This window comes from Temnothorax nylanderi, unplaced genomic scaffold (genome assembly GCF_030848795.1).
Source record: "Temnothorax nylanderi isolate EJ_2023f unplaced genomic scaffold, tnyl_v1.0 TNYL_tig0053_pilon, whole genome shotgun sequence".
Classification (NCBI taxonomy): domain Eukaryota; kingdom Metazoa; phylum Arthropoda; class Insecta; order Hymenoptera; family Formicidae; genus Temnothorax; species Temnothorax nylanderi.
In genome coordinates, this window is record NW_027249115.1 from 307693 (window position 1) to 324737 (window position 17045).

The following is a 17045-nucleotide window of genomic DNA, read 5'->3' on the forward strand; positions in this document are numbered from 1 at the left end:
GAAAATCAGCCCTAACACTCTCGCAAAACGATTCATATCGCTTCATTCAATCGAGATCATATGGTGGCCAATGCAGGCGTCTTCTTCATTGGTCACTTTGCGCAATGTCGCGGCTTTAAATTTAAAGTCCATTTAACTAATTGCGCCCCTCGACGCCCCCTCCCATCATCTCTGTCTTTCCTCCGAATACATTCGTCTCTCTTCCGCGTAACGAGCGACTTCGCGATCGCGCCACTTTTCATTATCTATTCCAATCTATTCGTAGAAGCTGAGCGAAGCGATCTGTAAAAATCCTTGATAATTCACTGTCAAGAAGAGGAGGGGAACAGCCGCTCTCTCTCTTTCAAGTCGTCTCTCTTCGTCGCGCACGTGTGCGTGCGTGCGCGTGCGATGACAGATCCCGTAATGACGTCGTGGGCGTGTGTGTGTGTGTGCGCGACACATGTGCGGTGTCGCGGCGGCGTTCTGCGTTCTCCCGAGGGTCCCGACGACCCTCCCCTCGGAATCTCGCCCGCCTTTCTCCGCCTCGCTCCGGCTCGTCGTCGGCCGTCTCCTTTTTTTTTCTCTCACGTCTCTCGCCGATGGATCCGGTGCTAATGAGCGTGCGTTAATGCGCGGCGGGCCCGCGCCACGAACGATAACGTCGTCGCGTCGAATAGCACCGAGTTCGGAACGCCGGACGTGACGATCTCTGTGTCTCTCTCTCTCTCTCCCCTTCTCTTTCGATCATGGGTAAGTTTTCGGCACCTGGCCGTCCTCGCCAAGTTCACGCATTCTTACACGGACTGACACGGACGCTGATCCGTTTCAGAGGACCCGACGGAGGCGCAGAAGTGGCAGCATCATCTGGCCCTGCTGCGGGAGCAATATGTCAATTTGTACAACTCGAACGCAGAGCTGCAACGGGAGTACGCCGTCGCCACGGCCGAGAAGCAGGAGGGCGGATTTGCCGGCAGACTCCTGGCGACGGTGGCATCCTTGTACTGTCAGCATCGTTACAGGTATCCCTACGCGTATAATCTGAAATCTCAGCCGTCTTTTTGTAATGACAATAACGTGGGATTAATGATTCTGATTCCGAAAATGTGTTTTCAGTGATATAAGTATAAAACTGATCGACCAAGAGATACCGGCACACAAATTCGTGCTGTCTGCCAGGACTGATTTCTTCAGCGACGCGGCCCTTGTCGAAAAGACCGTTTTAGGTTAGATAAGCTTGTATATCTCGCATTTGTCCGTGTCTTATTCTTCCTTTAATTACATTGTTATGTTTATCACGATGGTTCCCAGATTGGAGCAATTTAAACAGCGCCGTTGCGTTAGTGCTGCTGAAATGGATTTACACGGGCAAAGTGGCTCAGGAACACTTGACGTTGGATTTGATGAAAGCGGCGGCTGGTTTTCAGCTGTCCGAGTTGGTGGATCAGTGCGAAAGGTATCTGATTGGGACAGTGGGGTTGAAGAATTGCGTGGGATTGTACTCGGCTGCCGAGGAACTGGGCACTCTGAAATTGAAAGAGCATTGCAGCTCCTTAATTTCAGCACATTGGGTAAGATCACAATTGCCAGAGTAAAGCTATTAACCTTATACCTAAAATACCCATACATCTTGCATACAGGAAGATCTGACGGGCGAGGACTTTAAGGAAATGCCAGGTTCTCTGCTGTACAAGTTACTGCAAACCAAGAGTAAATATCCTTTGCACGCAGCGGTACGCTTGATGCGCGAGGACGTCGTGTTTCTGTACTTGGTGGAACACAATGCTGAGGTAAGTTCTCTTCTCCTGCCTCTTGATCATTGAAAGCCCAAACGTGACGCAATATGCATTGAAATAAATTTTATTGAAGTAATTTCAAATCAGCTGTTACATAATTACTTACATAATTCATACAATGCATATGAACATAATATGAAAATATTGTACTGCTAAAGTACAGAGATTTAATATTATAATTTGTCATTGTTAAATATCTTAAATGTGATAATATTATTATAATCAATATTCACAGCTCGAGTTTGAATGTTAAGTACTTGCATGCACAAAGTATGCTTTGTTTATGAACATTAAATGACAGTTTTGGTCTTACTTTTTGGCAGTGCTTATATATAGATACTAGCAGATAAAATATTTCTAACTATAAATTAAGAAAGATTACTCCAGAATACTTTCTTTAATTCCTGATAAACATTTTTTTGCATTCAAAAGCATGTATTATTCCAAATTATAAATATAGGAATAGAAATTCGGAAATTACAAAATTAAAAATAAATTATTTAATGTAACAATTGTATGAAACATGTTAATTGTTTATGGTCATTTATACTGGATAGGCCTGTATTTCTGTATTGTATGATATTTGCAATTTGTTACGAAGGATCTCTGTACTCCATAATTAACAGGAGAGCCTTACTTGTCTTGTGCACACAAAACTTTCGTGCGAATTGCACTTTCTTTTAAAAAACACATTATGTGCTATAAACTATAAAGTTTTACAACAATCTTACAATTAGGAGCGCTAATATCGCCCCACATACTTTGTTAAACGTCCCAATTTGCGGGGGAGATGAATTGCACAAGTGGAAACTGCAAAAACAGTATTCGGGTGGGCCAGTAGGTGCGCCTCTGTGTTCTCCAATAAAACAACCCTCCTCGTAAGCGGATGTTATGACCTCTTCCTTTTTGTACCACTGTTTATCGGCGTCATTGTAAGTGTGAGAAGTATATTTCTGAGGCGCGCAATCTCGCTGAACAGTGGTCACTATAGATGCTGAAAGAAGGAGCTCGATAAACAAACGTCTGCGCTATCGCTTAGCGGTAACGCTTGCGATGGTCATCTACCTACTTTTAGACTTGTATTCAACAGTTCTCTTCATACAAAGTGTCGAAGTTGGACAAAACACCTGGAATTTGGCACTCCCATCGAAATGGGAACAAAGCATTTCTGTATCGTCCGGGTTTGTGAGCGTCATGATACACTTGAAACACGAAATACCTTCCGCCTGTCCTGGTGAAATGTCTATAAAACATTCAAGACATTAATCTCACGTTCTTTTGCTGCATAACGGTAATATAAAAAGAAACATACATGGTAGAATACTGATACATAATATCATAATCTGCAGACTTGGCTTTAAGCTGTACATTTTATCCACGATATCGTTCGTATTCCATCAAGGAGTAATTATTACTTAAATCAGTAATGAGGTATTTACTTGATCACCTTATTTCAATAACAATGATAGAATCTGAAACAATATTTGAATTACATTTATATTAACGTTTAACATGAAATTTTTATTCCTTTCTCTTCAAGATTAAAATTTCACCAACCATTTAAGATAGAAGATATCCTCCAGATGTTTCGCCTATGTAACCTTATCCTGCACGGAATTAAAAGCCCCACAATTATAGGTAATTACTCCTTCAATTGTCGACAGATCTTCTGTTTGAGATCCGTTGGAAATCGCTAGATTTCACCGCTGGATGATCTTTCGTGTCCGCGCGATGTTTCCAAATCGGACTTTCCGGTCTCATTATCCTCTTAATTAGCGTGCACCTAGCGGCATATCGACGTCCGTCACCAAATAGAGCGGCGGATAAGCGGTGCCTACCTATCGCAGAGTTTCGCCGTTTGCGTAACGACGCATCGTAACGACTTACTTATTTGACACGCACCACGATACCGTCGCGGACCCGCTTCGCGCGACAACGCATCAGAAACGCAATGGAACGACGACTGGTCGACGGCCGATTGCGGTCGGTTGGGCGGACCGCAGGCCACGTCATCCGCCTCGGCGATGCCTTAATACTCCTTCGGTCTTCCATGTATATCAGAAAATAATCTCCATACTTCCTCCACTTTTTCACGCTGACCCGATACCGTCCGTGCCATTCCAGCGCGTATACACACGCACACGTGCACGCGCGAGCGCACGCAGCTGACGCAGAGGCCAGCGCGCTGATAGCAGTGATTCTCAAACCTCAGTTTCTACAACTGTTGTTATGATTTGATATTTATGTTTCAAAAGTAAAATATTTGAAACGCTACTTTAAATATACGTTCATTCAAAATGCAAACAAGTGTTTAATTATAACGTCGTTGTTTTATATCATTTTTATTATTGTTATTTTATTATTTTATTATTGTTAAGATATTCCATTACTGTATAGATTTATAATACAAATGCTTTTGGCAATAAAATGCAACTTGCAAGCTGTGAAATTGCACCTCGTTTTATAGAGTAATTTTTAAATCAATTTTAAACAAGCTGAAGAGGACGAATCTCTCGATATCTTCTGTTTCTTGATGATAACGTTGCGACTATTTTATGTTCAGCTTCCGAAGGCAGTCAATGCTGTGGATCACAAAGGAGAAACGGCTCTAGAAGTTGCCCTGAAAACTCGCCAGCCGTCTCTGGCTCGCACCCTCGTGGAGCACGGAGCGGATCTGAGCGCGAAGGACGCGAGGGGTCTTTCTCTCCTTCATTCGGCTATCTTAAAGGGAGACTCCTACTCGTCCGAATTCATAATCGAGCAGCTGGAGAACAATGGCAGCGTGCAGAAGTTATGCGAGGCTGTGAAAATTAACGAGGGCGCGAAGAATGCGGCTGACCTTAAGCAACTGGAAGGCTGCACTGCCTTGCATCTAGTGGCGAAGCACAATACGGAAAACATGCTGGCGGTTGGATCGAGATTACTCCAAGCGGGAATCGATCCGAACTTACAAGACCACCGGGGATGGTAAACTTGTCACCCTCTGTTAAAACTTTCTACTTGAAAATTTTTAGCTTTTACGTTATATTTCGAGTAATGCAAAAGCTATATGATTGATAGAATTTAAAATATAGGATTCGTAGCGTTTATAACTAAATATATCAAGATTATTCCTTTCTTGCTTATGATTTTGTTCTTTAATAATATATATTCTCCGTCTTTTTACAGGACTGCGCTTCACAGCTGTATTTCGGAGAAAAACGAGATGCTGTTCGATCTGCTCCTCGAGGCGAAGAATATAGATGTAGATCAAACTACGAATGAAGATGACACACCGTTGTGTTTCGCGATGAAGACGGAACCCTTCAACGAATACTTCGCGTCGAAACTATTAATTAAGGGCGCTATACCGAATCCAACGTACGATGCCACCGGGGACACGTTGCTCCATATCTTGACGCGAGAACGCAGAGAAGGAGCGGCGTTATTCTTAGTGGAAAATTCTAATAATAATTTAACGAAAACCAACAACGAAGGTTTCACGATACTGCATGAAGCGTGCAGGGTCGGCTTAAAAGATCTGACTCCCGCTCTATTGAGAAACGGGCTGCCGACCGATGTCGTTACCCTTTCCACTGGCGACGCGCCAATTCATTTCGCCATTTCGAATCTGTATACTGACATAGTCATCGAGCTGTTGGACGCTACAAGCTCGGATTCGCAGCTAACTATTAAGAATAACGCTAATGAGACACCTCTGAGCTTGGCTATTAAAGCACCGTTCAAGAAGGGTAAAGATATCGTGCTGGCTCTGATAAAAGCTGGGGCCGACGTGAATGAGCGCAACGAAGAAGGCCTGACGTTGTTGCATCAGGCGATATTGAAGGAGGATTCGGCTACAGCGATATTTCTGTTAGAAAATGGTGCTGACATGAACGCAAAGTGAGTTTAATAATTAATAATTGAAACTTACAGAAATCTACTTGCAACCATAGTCTCAATCTTTTACAATTATTGACAATTATATTTTGTATGTGCAGAACAGCCAATGGAGAAACGCCGTTACAACTATGCGTACATTGTAGACTGGGCGAAGTGGTGGAAGCTCTTTGCAGGCGAGGCGTAGATACCTCAATAGGATGCCCGTTGTGGGACGCTTTGGACTCGGATCAAGAAGATACTGCATCAATCCTGGTTAAACACGGAGCGGACACCGATTGTTGGGGTCCCGGCCCCGACGGCTGTCAGCAAACGTTGTTACACAGAGCGATCGACGATAATAAAGAGGATATCGCACAGTTTCTGATCAGAAGGTGCGCAAATTTTTTTAATCGAGAAAAAAAATGATAATTCGATTTATCACAAACAAGTTATTTAAAATATTTCAGATATTGTATTTTACTTTTCTTTTTAATGACAATTTATTATGTCATAGTGGATGCGACTTGAATGCTCCGAGACGACCTGGTCCAAACGGTGCTGGCGGAGACGAGGCAAGAGATGAATGCACGCCGTTACATTTATGTTGCCAATGGGGACTGGAGCAAGTCGTTCAGACGCTCATCGAGCATGGAGCCGATGTAAATGCCCGCGACGCGGAGGGAAAAACACCTGTGCACGTGGCGATACAGAATCAGCATACGCAGATCATTTCTCTTCTGCTGTACCATCCGAATATAGATCTGAATAAGAGAGATAAGAAGGGACTGACGCCTTTCGCAACCGCCCTGACAGTCCGCAACAACAAAGCTGCACAAGCGATATTAGAGAGATTACCTAAGGCCGCCGAACAATACGACAATAAAGGCAGGAACTTCTTGCACACTGCCATACAGAAGGGTGACATGGAGAGCATTCTATTTTTACTGTCGATACAGGTACTGCATTTAACTTACGTGGATAGTTCATTGTATATGAAGCCAGTATCTGCAGCCGATCGTCTCTTTTCAGGTAGACGTAAATTCGAGAATACACGACGTTACGCAAACGCCACCCTTACATCTCGCAGGCATGTCGGGAAACGAGATGTTAGTGCGAAGTTTGATTTTGGCGGGTGCTCGCGTCAACGATACAGATGCAAATAGGAATACCGCGCTGCATGTGGCTGCCAAAGCGGGACATGCCACTGTCGTTTCCGCGTTATTGCAAGTAAGACAGAAACTAGCGCGCTAAGCACCGAAATCAACGGTCGTGTCCTAATCTCGATACACCTACGGTATCTCGCGACAAACTAATCTCCGTTTATTTTGCGTAGAACAACATCAACTTTGATGCGGTAAACGCGGACGGTGACAACGCGTTGCACGTAGCTGTAAGAGAAGGTCATGTATCGGTGGTGCGGACGTTGTTGACCGAATGTACATTGGATGCGGAAGCGGTGAATCTCAAGGGTCGCAATCCTTTACACGAATTAGCTAGATGCGCGAGGGACAACGCTGCGACGATATGCGACCTATTTTTAGAATGCATGTCGCAATATCCAGTCAATAACGCAGGTAAAAAAAAAAAACAAAAATTATTTCAAAAGATTAAAATTATTCTGAAGGACATTGCAATCCCTCTCTTAACTAAATTATATATTATATGTGTCTACACTGTCTACTACTGAATTTATATTTCAGATTTGGATGGGAACACGCCGTTGTTGATCGCATACATGAAGGGCAATGGCAATCTTTGTAGAACGCTAGTGAAAGCCGGAGCGTGCCTAGGTTCGATGAATAAAGATGGAATTACGATCTTCAACTATCAAGTAGCGACGAAACAGCTGTTATATAGACTGTTAGACTCCCTGACGCAAGAAGCGCCGTGGTCCGACAAGGATTGCTGCTTGGAGTGCGGAACAAAATTCTCTCTCACAATGCGCAAGCATCATTGGTACCGTCGGATCGTTTTAACACAAAAATCGAACATGTTGATCTCTCAAACGAGCATATATCTTATTTTCCTTTTTTTTCAGCCGACACTGTGGACGAATTTTGTGCAGCAAGTGTTCCGGTCAGGATGTACCGATCTTGAAATTTGGCTTGAACAAGCCGGTACGCGTATGCAACGTATGCTTCGACGTATTGCTGGGCACCGGTTCTCTTCAACCGTCATAGTTGAAATAAGAATTTATATATGACAACTGATGAAAGGAAAGATCATTCCAACATTTTTTTATACGAAGAAAAGGCAGATACGAACTGAACCGAAAGTCTGTGTGTAATTGTACGCCATTGATATTTTATGTATCCTATTGTATACATATTGTTCAGATTTGTTAAAACTATCTCATAGAGTTGAAATACAGATGAAGAGGAAACGGCGTGTTGATATAATTTCCATCTGTAATAAGTTAATCTTTTATTACTAGTATTTGATTATATATGTACAACGCTTGAGAGATATTCTTTAGCTTTAACATTGCGAACAACAGTTGGCTCTTTATGGGAATAATGTGCAATTACTTAAGTTTACTAAACAGAGTCTTCGCGACGCAATGGTCTACGCATTGCACATAATCGAGGATCTCTTCTAGACAAGTTTCCTCCGTGTTGGATCTTGAATTGACACGGTCGTTACATGTGTCTAATTTCTCCTTGAAACTGACACATTTCGGTTGTTGACCGCATTCCTCCTGCAAAAAGATAAATCAGATGTCAATTAAAATGGTACAAAGCAATGTTAGATTATCATGAGCATACTTAATGTCGATTTCTTTATTAATAACTCCAACATGAATAACTGTGTAAGTAAACAGTGATTTAAATTTGAATCGAATTTCAATTCAATTGTTTTGCTTCATTAGGAGAGCATACTCGTGTATATTGTAAAAAGGAGTTTTGTTTAAGCTCGTATATTTCTTTCCGATTTTATTAAAAACTGTCATTTTTATATTAAAAACCAAATCAAATGCCGGCATTTGGTAAATTTTTTCTTCCGGTTAAAAAGTTTTCCAAAACACAAGATCACAAAATGCATATGAGCCGTGATCATGGCTCAAACCTTATCGAATTTAACATGCCTTTACTTCGAAAAATCGACGACACATTTGCACGCGTTCGAGAGACAAAACATTATGTAACGATTGTCACTTACACGAAGCACTGTCTGCGGATCCACCAGCTCCTCTTCCTCTTCCTCTTCGGCCTTGACTACCGGCAGATAACGCTTGAAGAAGTTCTGTACGTTCGACATTTCTTTAATTCAGATATTCCGATGTCGTGGAAGTCGACTGCCTCCAAGCTTCTCCGAAGGAAGGAGCTCCACGAAATAACCGCTAAAGATAACCGCAACTTCAGATTCAGAACGTTCGGGAAGAACGATTATCTCGATTCATCGATTCATCGAGATTCAAGAGTCTTGTGCATCGAATCGAAGGGCGCTTCATCGCGTAGTAGTGACCAATCGGCTGCTGGAGATAATAAGGTGGTGCTCGCGATGTGATTGGCTGACGCTTCCAAGCGAGAGCCGTATGTTGCAACATTCACATCTCTTTTATGTTTATTTCTACCAATATAGATTAATTTAAATCTCGGTTTAACTTATTTTTTAAGAATTTAAGGAAGTAGAAAAAGATAAAAAGTAAAATAAACCGAGATTAAAGTTAATCCGCATTGGTAGAAATGGACAATAGGTTTTAGCAGAATCTCTAGAAAACTAATTCTTCTATTGGATATATCGGACGCAGTATGAATCCTCCATTAAACGCCGATTAAATTAATCAAAGCAAAAAGTGCGAAGGGAAAACAAATCAATTAAGGGCGCCCAGTAATAGCAATTAATTCTGCAATTTGACGGAAAAAGAAAGATGGAGAGAGAGAAAGAGACAGCGCTTGTAATAAAAAAGTAAAATCTAACTAAAAGGAGGACGCGTTCGCGCGTCTAGCCGGCTCCGGGCTCGCGCGAGCACGCGCGAGCGAGTTTACGAGCGCGCGGGGGATGCGCAAAGTGCGTCTCGCGTGCGCGAGCGGACACGGCAGCCAAACACGCTCAGCCCGCTCAGGTGCGTCAAACTCGCCCTCGCGCTCTCGCGCTGCCCGTCGAGGATAGAGAAAGAGAGGGAATCGCGCGTGTCAGCGAGCGAGCGAGGACAGAGAGAGGTAGAAAAACTCGGCTCGTACGTTTCGTCACGTTTGTCAGCCCGCTCAGCCGGAGACCGCGGACCATCAGCGGTGGCGAAACGACGGCGGGACAGGAGTCGGGACAGGACAGGACAGGGACAGTCGAGAGGACGATCGGTTCGATAGCTCGATAGCGATTATAGCGAACGGGCTCGGGGACGGGGACGCCGCGCCGTTGCGCACCGTCGCTGGACGTTACGAAAGTTACGCGATCTCTGGCAGAGAGGAGAGAAAGAAACTGAATAAGGGTCTAAAGGTTTTGGTAGAAGAGGGAGAGAAAGAGAGCGAGAGACATTGAAGTGGAGAAGCGAAGATAGCGGGAGACAGAGGCAGAGAGAGAAGTAAAGAAGAGAGCGAGATTTGGAGGCGCGCGATCGAGGGGGGCCGTCGACGGTGCTCTACGCTGTTCTACACGGAGAATCCCGCGGCGAGGGATGTCCTCGGCGGATCACCGTCGCGTAGGCAATCCAACCTAGAAGGAGCGCCGAGAAGCGCCTTTGAGGTTATGTGCCGTTGAGGAGGACCGAGGGACTGCACGACGTTCTCGCGCGAGGCTGAAGCTGGAGTGGAGAGAGGGCGAGCGAGAGAGAGAGAGAGAGAGAACCACATCGTGTAAGTCTGCGAACGGGACGGGACGCGACGGCTTTCCGCTCGTTCGATCTGAGGATGTTGTATCGATAACGCCGCTCCGGGGATCGTATCGATCCAGCGACGAGTGTTTCGCGTTCGCGCGACGAGAGGATGCGTCCTCGTGTGACGATCAGCGGCGAGGTTGTCAAGGTTCCGCGTGATCGTTGGTTGCCCCCTAACATAGTCGCGCGCGTACGATGAAAGGGAGAGAAAAAGGAATCGTTAATGGGATCCTTTTAACGAACTGTAAAACTAGTCTGCACGCGTAGGAGCGCGAGATAATATAAAAGGAGTTGTTGAACGATCTCGATCATGTAATCGCGCGTCGTTGACGTAGGAGAGGCATACCTAGGCACCTAGGCACTTAACGTTCCGACAACGAATTCGCTATTTTTGTAATTGAAGTTAATTACTTTTAAGTGATGAACCGAGTGATGTGCGGAAATTGTGTCGCACCGACTTGCAATTCGATTTGTGCGAACGTGTACGATTTGTTTTTCGCGCTGATAGACACGGTTTTTGTCGAGAGATGTGAGTAAGCTACGAGTTGCGCCGTAGGTTGATTTACATTTATCGAATTTTACCGAATATTATTTAAAGTTTGGATAAATGTTTACGACAGAGGTTCATGCGAATGGATGATGCTCGGTGGCAATGAACGGCATGGAGAAACATGGTCATGGACATGGACATTCACATGCGCACTCGCATCGTCATCGCCATTCCCATGGCAGTTCGCAGAGCACGTCGCAAAACTCCAGTCAGCCGTCTTCGAAGCATAGCCACAGCCACGTGACGCATTCGCAGAAGAGTGACACAGCCGTGCCACCAGCGACCCCGAAGACCCAGAGGAATTTCAAGCTGTTAGTCGATCCATTTTTAGTTAAGGGGGCTACAAGATTGTGCAGATACGATGGGACTGTTCCGGGTGACCCAACGTATCCACAGGTTCAGCCTCGAGATCCCAGGTCCCAATTGACAAGGATCTGGACTCGACTCGAACAACTTGATCTACCTGTACCTAGATTTAAAATTGATTCCAATTATTGCGGAGAGCCTCCGCCGCTGGAAGTGACGTTTTGCCATTTAAACGACAATATCGATAAGACATTTTTGACAAATATGGTTCAGAAATTCGGATCTATAGAAGAGCTTACTATTTATTATCACCCGATAACCAATAAACACCTTGGGATAGCAAGAGTGGTGTTTGAATCGACCAAGGCATCCAAGGCGTGTGTAGAAAAGTTGAATAATACATCTGTGATGGGGAAAGTGTTGAGGGTTTTTTTGGATCCCTTCGGGGAAGAGTGCAAGAAGATGTTCGAGGAGTTAACCATAGAGAAGAAACCTGAGAAGAAGGTGGAAAAAGAGATACCGAAGCCGGAACCTGAGCCAGAAAAACATCAAACACCGGTGGAAAAGGCTTTGCCCGAGGAGAGAGATGACTTTAGAAATAGTAAAAAACCAGTTCTAAGTATGGAGAAGAGCAGAGAGCCATACGTAGAAAATTCAAGATACAACAAATATAGGGATTATCCTACGCCGAGCGGCAGTACAGGTAGTGATTTGGGTTACGGAACGGCGCCTAGCGAACTGAATTATTCTAGTAATTATTCTCAAAACTCGACGCCGGCCACAAATTACACTGACTTCTACTACGGCAATTATCACCATCAACCTCCAAGTAGCTACTTAGCTAACATCCCGCAGACCGTGTCCCAGAATATACCAATTCAACAAAACTCAAATGTATGGTGGGGCAATAATTCTGGATCAGCAGCATATTCAACCTCGACTGCCGTCTGGCCGATTCAACAACACGCGACAAATTTGGACGGTGCTGGTTCTAATGTGACGCCGATTAATAATAAGACTTCCAGTACGAAAACGCATCACACTCCTAAAAAGGAAAAGGAGAATCAAATTACGGCAAAGAGCACGCCGCGTGATTCTCCCGATGAAACTCGCAAGACATTAGATTTAGATACGAGAATCGCTATGTTGCTGAAGGACAAAGCGGGCGGAATGGCACCTCCTTTTTTACAATTTGGCAGCGACTCGGAAGATGACAGGAAATCTCAACACGGTGACAATGAGATGCTGTCAGATCCTCCCAGTCCCTTTCTCTCACGCGAAATATATAAACAATGTTTCGACAAGGTAGCAGAGAGAAATAAGGAACGAAGGAAAGCTCACGAGAATAGCATTAGTCAGTTCTCCGTGGATGAGGATTTAGGTAGCGTCATAAGTTCCAGTGAAGACGAGGCGTTGTTAGGAAGTTACAGTCCGGCACCCGACGATAATGAACCGGAGCCACCCAAGGAACCACCTCCGCCTCCACCACCTGACGACGACAGAATGTCTCTGAGTCCTTTAAGTTCGGGAGATGAAAAAATCGAGGAAGTGAGTTTATTACGTGAAATGTAGTATCCATTGTATGTATGCCTATTTTATTCATAAATATTTTCTTGACAGGTAATAGCGCAGACTGAACCTTCGAATCAACTATATCCGGCAACTGGTTACCCAGGACATTTGACTCACTATCCCTCTAATGACGTTTATAATTGGCCGCGACCGACGCAATATCCTTATCCTTGTGGAACGACTTATTTACAGAGCCATTATCAACCTAATACGGCATCTTTGTCGGCAACAATTGGAAATCATCAAGGAACAAATTATTATTCTTCTTTTCAATCTCGGTTACATGCTATGGCAAACTATAACATCACAAAAGATCCACAGGCAAGTTTTATTACTACGTAGACGTATAAAACTGACCTTTGCATTTTGCCGCGATTTGTTTATCAGGAAACTGTTTAAAATATTCCTATTTAGGGACCTACCATCAATGGAGTGTTGAGCAGAGTTGTAAATGAACTAAAGCAAATTCTAAAGAAGGATTTTAATAAAAAGATGATAGAAAATACAGCTTTCAAATTGTTCGAAGTTTGGTGGGACGAAAAGAAATCGGAGAAGACTCAAACTCAGGGTAGCGGCGATAATATTATTGTCAATAACACGACGAAAGAGGATGTGAAGCCGCAAGGATTGTCATCATTATTGGAGCAAGCGACGCCATTGGGCCTCAATTATGATGGTTTTGGTTTGGGTATCAGAGCTAGTATGCCAAAGATGCCTTCATTCAGGGTAAAATGTTTTTATATTATTGTTAGGCTTTCCTCCTTAGTAACATTAGACCGTGTGACCTTATTATTTACTTACTGTTTACATCTAGCGCAAGATCAAAGCTCCAAGCCCATTACCGCAGGATGAGGATAGCCGGCAGTCGGGTCACGCTGATATAGAAACAATTGAAAGTGATAGTGATTTGGATGTACCACCTGTACAAAAAACGAAAAAACCGATTACTTCTCTTCCAACCGTCTCTTCTTCATCTACTACATCTTCGTCGGTCGAAAGTAGTAGCGAGGAGATTAGTTCCAGTGAATCTTCCGATAGTTCGAATGAAAGTTCTGATGAAGAAGGCTTTGAGGATGAGGTGCGTATAGAGTGCAAATAAGCGCAGTGATTTAAAAAACATACGACAGTTACGCTAATTAAAATGGATTTGTTTTTAGCAAGATACAGATAGCCGAATGTCCGATCATAGACCTTTGGCTTGTAATAGCGAAGATCCTGATATATTGATGGAACTCGCGATCCAAAGGTCCCTGGATTGTCCCACGCCAACCGGCAGAGAAACGCCGGTGCCGGATATCAAAATTAAAGATCAAAATTCGAACGAATTCCCACAGATTGATGACAATGACAATCTGGGTAGTTCGTTATCTTCTCCCATAAGATACGAAAGCGTTAAAGAAGAGGAAAGAATTTCTGAAAAGTTGTCTGTAACGGAAGAAAAACCGTTTGACGTGTGTAGAACCTTGGACAAGGAGGTGAAGGATATACCGAGAACCACTGAGGATAAGGGAACGCAGAGCGACATAAAACCTGCACCGATGGCAATCTTCAAGGAGGAGGCGTTGCCGGATATGCAAAAAATGGAGAATTCGGCCGCGGAAGCTCTGATGACTTTGGCTGGACGGGATAACATTATACGGCACAGGAGTCCGGGTCCTATACAAGCTAACATTATCAGAACACTGCAGACAATGTCAGCAAAATACATCAATGACGAACCTATCCTGAAGGATAGTGAGAAGATTGAAATGTTCAGCGAAATTCCTACAACCGACTCGGAGGAGGAGAGCTTAGAAATCAGAAGACTAAGGTCAGTTAAATAATTTTTGTAAATTAAGTTTTTGTCAGATAATGATTTTTCTTTGTATATAATACCGTAGTGCGTACTACTGTAGAATTAATTGCGGTAATCAATGATTTGAGATAACAATATTCTTTATCAAGCAGGTATCAAGCGGAGACGGAGCTTCGATTGAATGGACAACGGACACCAAGTTCGCCTGGTTCTCAAGCTTCGCAAGTGTACATGGAACACTCGTATTCGTTGCCACCTGTACAACCGGAGCCCGTAGAACCGGTGATACGTGTACCGCCAGCCTCGATGAAAATAAAACATCCGAAGATTGTCAAATTAACGAAATCGAAAGATAATACTCACAAAATCGAGAAACAGAAGTCCAAGAAATACACGAAAGTGCACAGCAGTCATCAGAATCACGTGGGAGAGAAGGAGAATATTCAGAATGACTATATATACGACAAATTTCTTAAGCAGGTTCCAGAGCCGACTGTCACGTACAAAGAACGAGATCTTATGTCGGAAATGGCTATTTTGTACGAATTTTTAACTAGGGGAATAGACGCGGAGGACGTAGAATATTTGAGAAGAAGTTACGAAGCTTTATTAGCGGACGATACTCAAGGTTACTGGTTGAACGATACGCATTGGGTCGATCATCCGCCGACGGATGTACCGAGTCCTGCAAAGAAGAGGAAACGAGACGAGCTTCGATTACACGCGAGTGGAAGTGCTAGAACGGAAGGATATTACAAAGTTGACATCAGGGAGAAAGCTAAACATAAAGTAAATATAATTTGACATTTGATATATTTATAAAATGCACATTTTTCTAAAAAGAAATTTAATTTTAAAGTTTTAAGAAACGTTCATATATATTGATATATCATTTTTTAAATCAGAATCTTTATAGGGACGAAGCAAATAATTGTTTTATTCTTGCAGCATCATTATGCTCAAAGTATACAGCGCACTAACGACGTGGAGGACAGCGGTGGCTCTTACATTGGAGGTGATGGTGTAATGAATGGTCCAAAGAATAATTCTAAAGCATTGACTGGCAAAATGCAAGCGTTGTCACGCGAGGCACGAAGCAATCAACGTCGGTTGTTAACAGCTTTCGGAATTGATACGGACAGTGATCTCCTTAAGTTTAATCAATTAAAGGTAGGATATATAATTCAATACCTGTTAACATTGTCAATGATTCGTGCATTTCAATATGAATTCCATGTTTTAGTTCCGTAAAAAACAATTGAAATTTGCTAAGTCTGGTATTCACGATTGGGGCTTGTTTGCCATGGAACCAATCGCGGCCGATGAAATGGTTATCGAGTACGTTGGACAAATGGTTAGACCGGTTGTGGCCGATCTGCGAGAAGCCCAATACGAAGCCACTGGAATCGGTAGCTCTTACCTCTTCCGCATCGATTTAGATACTATTATCGATGCGACAAAGTGCGGAAATTTGGCGAGGTTCATAAATCACAGTTGCAACGTGAGTTACTTAAGATTATTCATTTCTTTAATCTTAATTAGCTATGCGATATAATGTATTCTATGAAAAAGAAAGAGATTTCTAATTTAAATTAAAATTTAATTTGGAAAATTGCTAAAAATTTGATTTATAGCAAAGTCGAATATTAATTAATCTTGAAGCAAGAGAGGTGGAGTAATATACTTCATTGTTATTAAATCTTTATTTCTTTTAGCCGAATTGTTACGCAAAAGTAATCACGATCGAAAGCCAAAAGAAGATCGTTATCTACAGTAAACAGCCGATAGGAGTTAACGAAGAAATTACTTATGATTATAAATTCCCGTTGGAGGATGACAAAATCCCTTGCCTTTGCGGAGCTCCTCAATGCCGGGGTACCCTCAACTGAATTGTTTATTCTTTTTCCTGTCTTCTACACTTCATCACACCCTACTCATATTTTTGTAAATATTTCCCCATGTAAACATTTTATAAAAATGCAATGGAAAAATGCTAAATTATGTTAAGATGCGTTCTTCCTATTTTATTACGAGACCCCTCTGATCCAGTGTGTGATTTCGACAAGTGAGATAATTGTATGCATCATTACATGTGTGTGTGTCAGAATTATTTAGCAGCGTCTCATTTTTGTATTTATCATCGACCGCTAAACATATTAACTGACATTTAAGAAATACAATTGAGATTGTATTTAGTGCAATCATACTTGCAATTATAAACAATGTAAATATTCTTTATGTATTATATACAGAGTGATTTTTGATTGTATGTCAATGAGACATTACAGAGTGATTTGAGAAGTGCAAGATGAAAAAAGAATGTTATATGAACATAGGATTAGGTTTTATTTTTCAAATTATAATAAAAAT

The 17045-nt window shown here is 42.8% G+C and overlaps 4 protein-coding genes across 6 annotated transcripts; 2 read left to right on the top strand and 2 right to left on the bottom strand.

Moving 5' to 3' along the window:
• Positions 1-412: 412 nt before the first annotated feature.
• Positions 413-8019, top strand: LOC139772737 (rabankyrin-5). Its single transcript, XM_071706633.1, has 13 exons — positions 413-732; positions 812-1001; positions 1096-1205; positions 1291-1550; positions 1620-1769; positions 4339-4742; positions 4944-5657; positions 5756-6028; positions 6151-6592; positions 6666-6863; positions 6970-7210; positions 7337-7592; positions 7675-8019. Exons 1-13 carry the CDS (start codon positions 729-731, stop codon positions 7814-7816), a joined length of 3384 nt encoding a protein of 1127 aa, XP_071562734.1. The 5' UTR covers positions 413-728; the 3' UTR covers positions 7817-8019.
• Positions 1824-3169, bottom strand: LOC139772724 (uncharacterized; the record flags this gene model as incomplete). Its single annotated transcript, XM_071706608.1, has 3 exons — positions 1824-2769; positions 2845-3018; positions 3088-3169. Coding segments are annotated over 3 exons (534 nt in total), but the record flags the coding sequence as incomplete, so codon positions are not given.
• A 26-nt stretch (positions 8020-8045) lies between the features above and the next one.
• On the bottom strand, positions 8046-9020 carry Uqcr-11 (Ubiquinol-cytochrome c reductase 11 kDa subunit). The gene is made up of 2 exons (XM_071706644.1): positions 8796-9020; positions 8046-8334 (listed from the first exon to the last, which is right to left on the bottom strand). The coding sequence occupies exons 1-2, from the start codon at positions 8892-8894 to the stop codon at positions 8161-8163; spliced, it is 273 nt and encodes a 90-aa protein (XP_071562745.1). The 5' UTR covers positions 8895-9020; the 3' UTR covers positions 8046-8160.
• Positions 9021-9652: 632 nt separating this feature from the next.
• On the top strand, positions 9653-16682 carry Set1 (SET domain containing 1). 3 transcript variants are annotated; one of them, XM_071706631.1, is made up of 10 exons: positions 9653-10981; positions 11073-12856; positions 12929-13201; positions 13295-13606; positions 13695-13958; positions 14038-14690; positions 14828-15464; positions 15624-15845; positions 15919-16176; positions 16391-16682. In XM_071706631.1, exons 2-10 carry the CDS (start codon positions 11105-11107, stop codon positions 16562-16564), a joined length of 4545 nt encoding a protein of 1514 aa, XP_071562732.1. In that variant the 5' UTR covers positions 9653-10981; positions 11073-11104; the 3' UTR covers positions 16565-16682. The 3 variants fall into 3 exon arrangements, with proteins under 3 accessions (XP_071562732.1, XP_071562733.1, XP_071562731.1); XM_071706632.1 differs by having other exon boundaries at positions 9653-10432; XM_071706630.1 differs by having other exon boundaries at positions 9653-12856.
• The last annotated feature ends 363 nt before the right edge of the window (positions 16683-17045 follow it).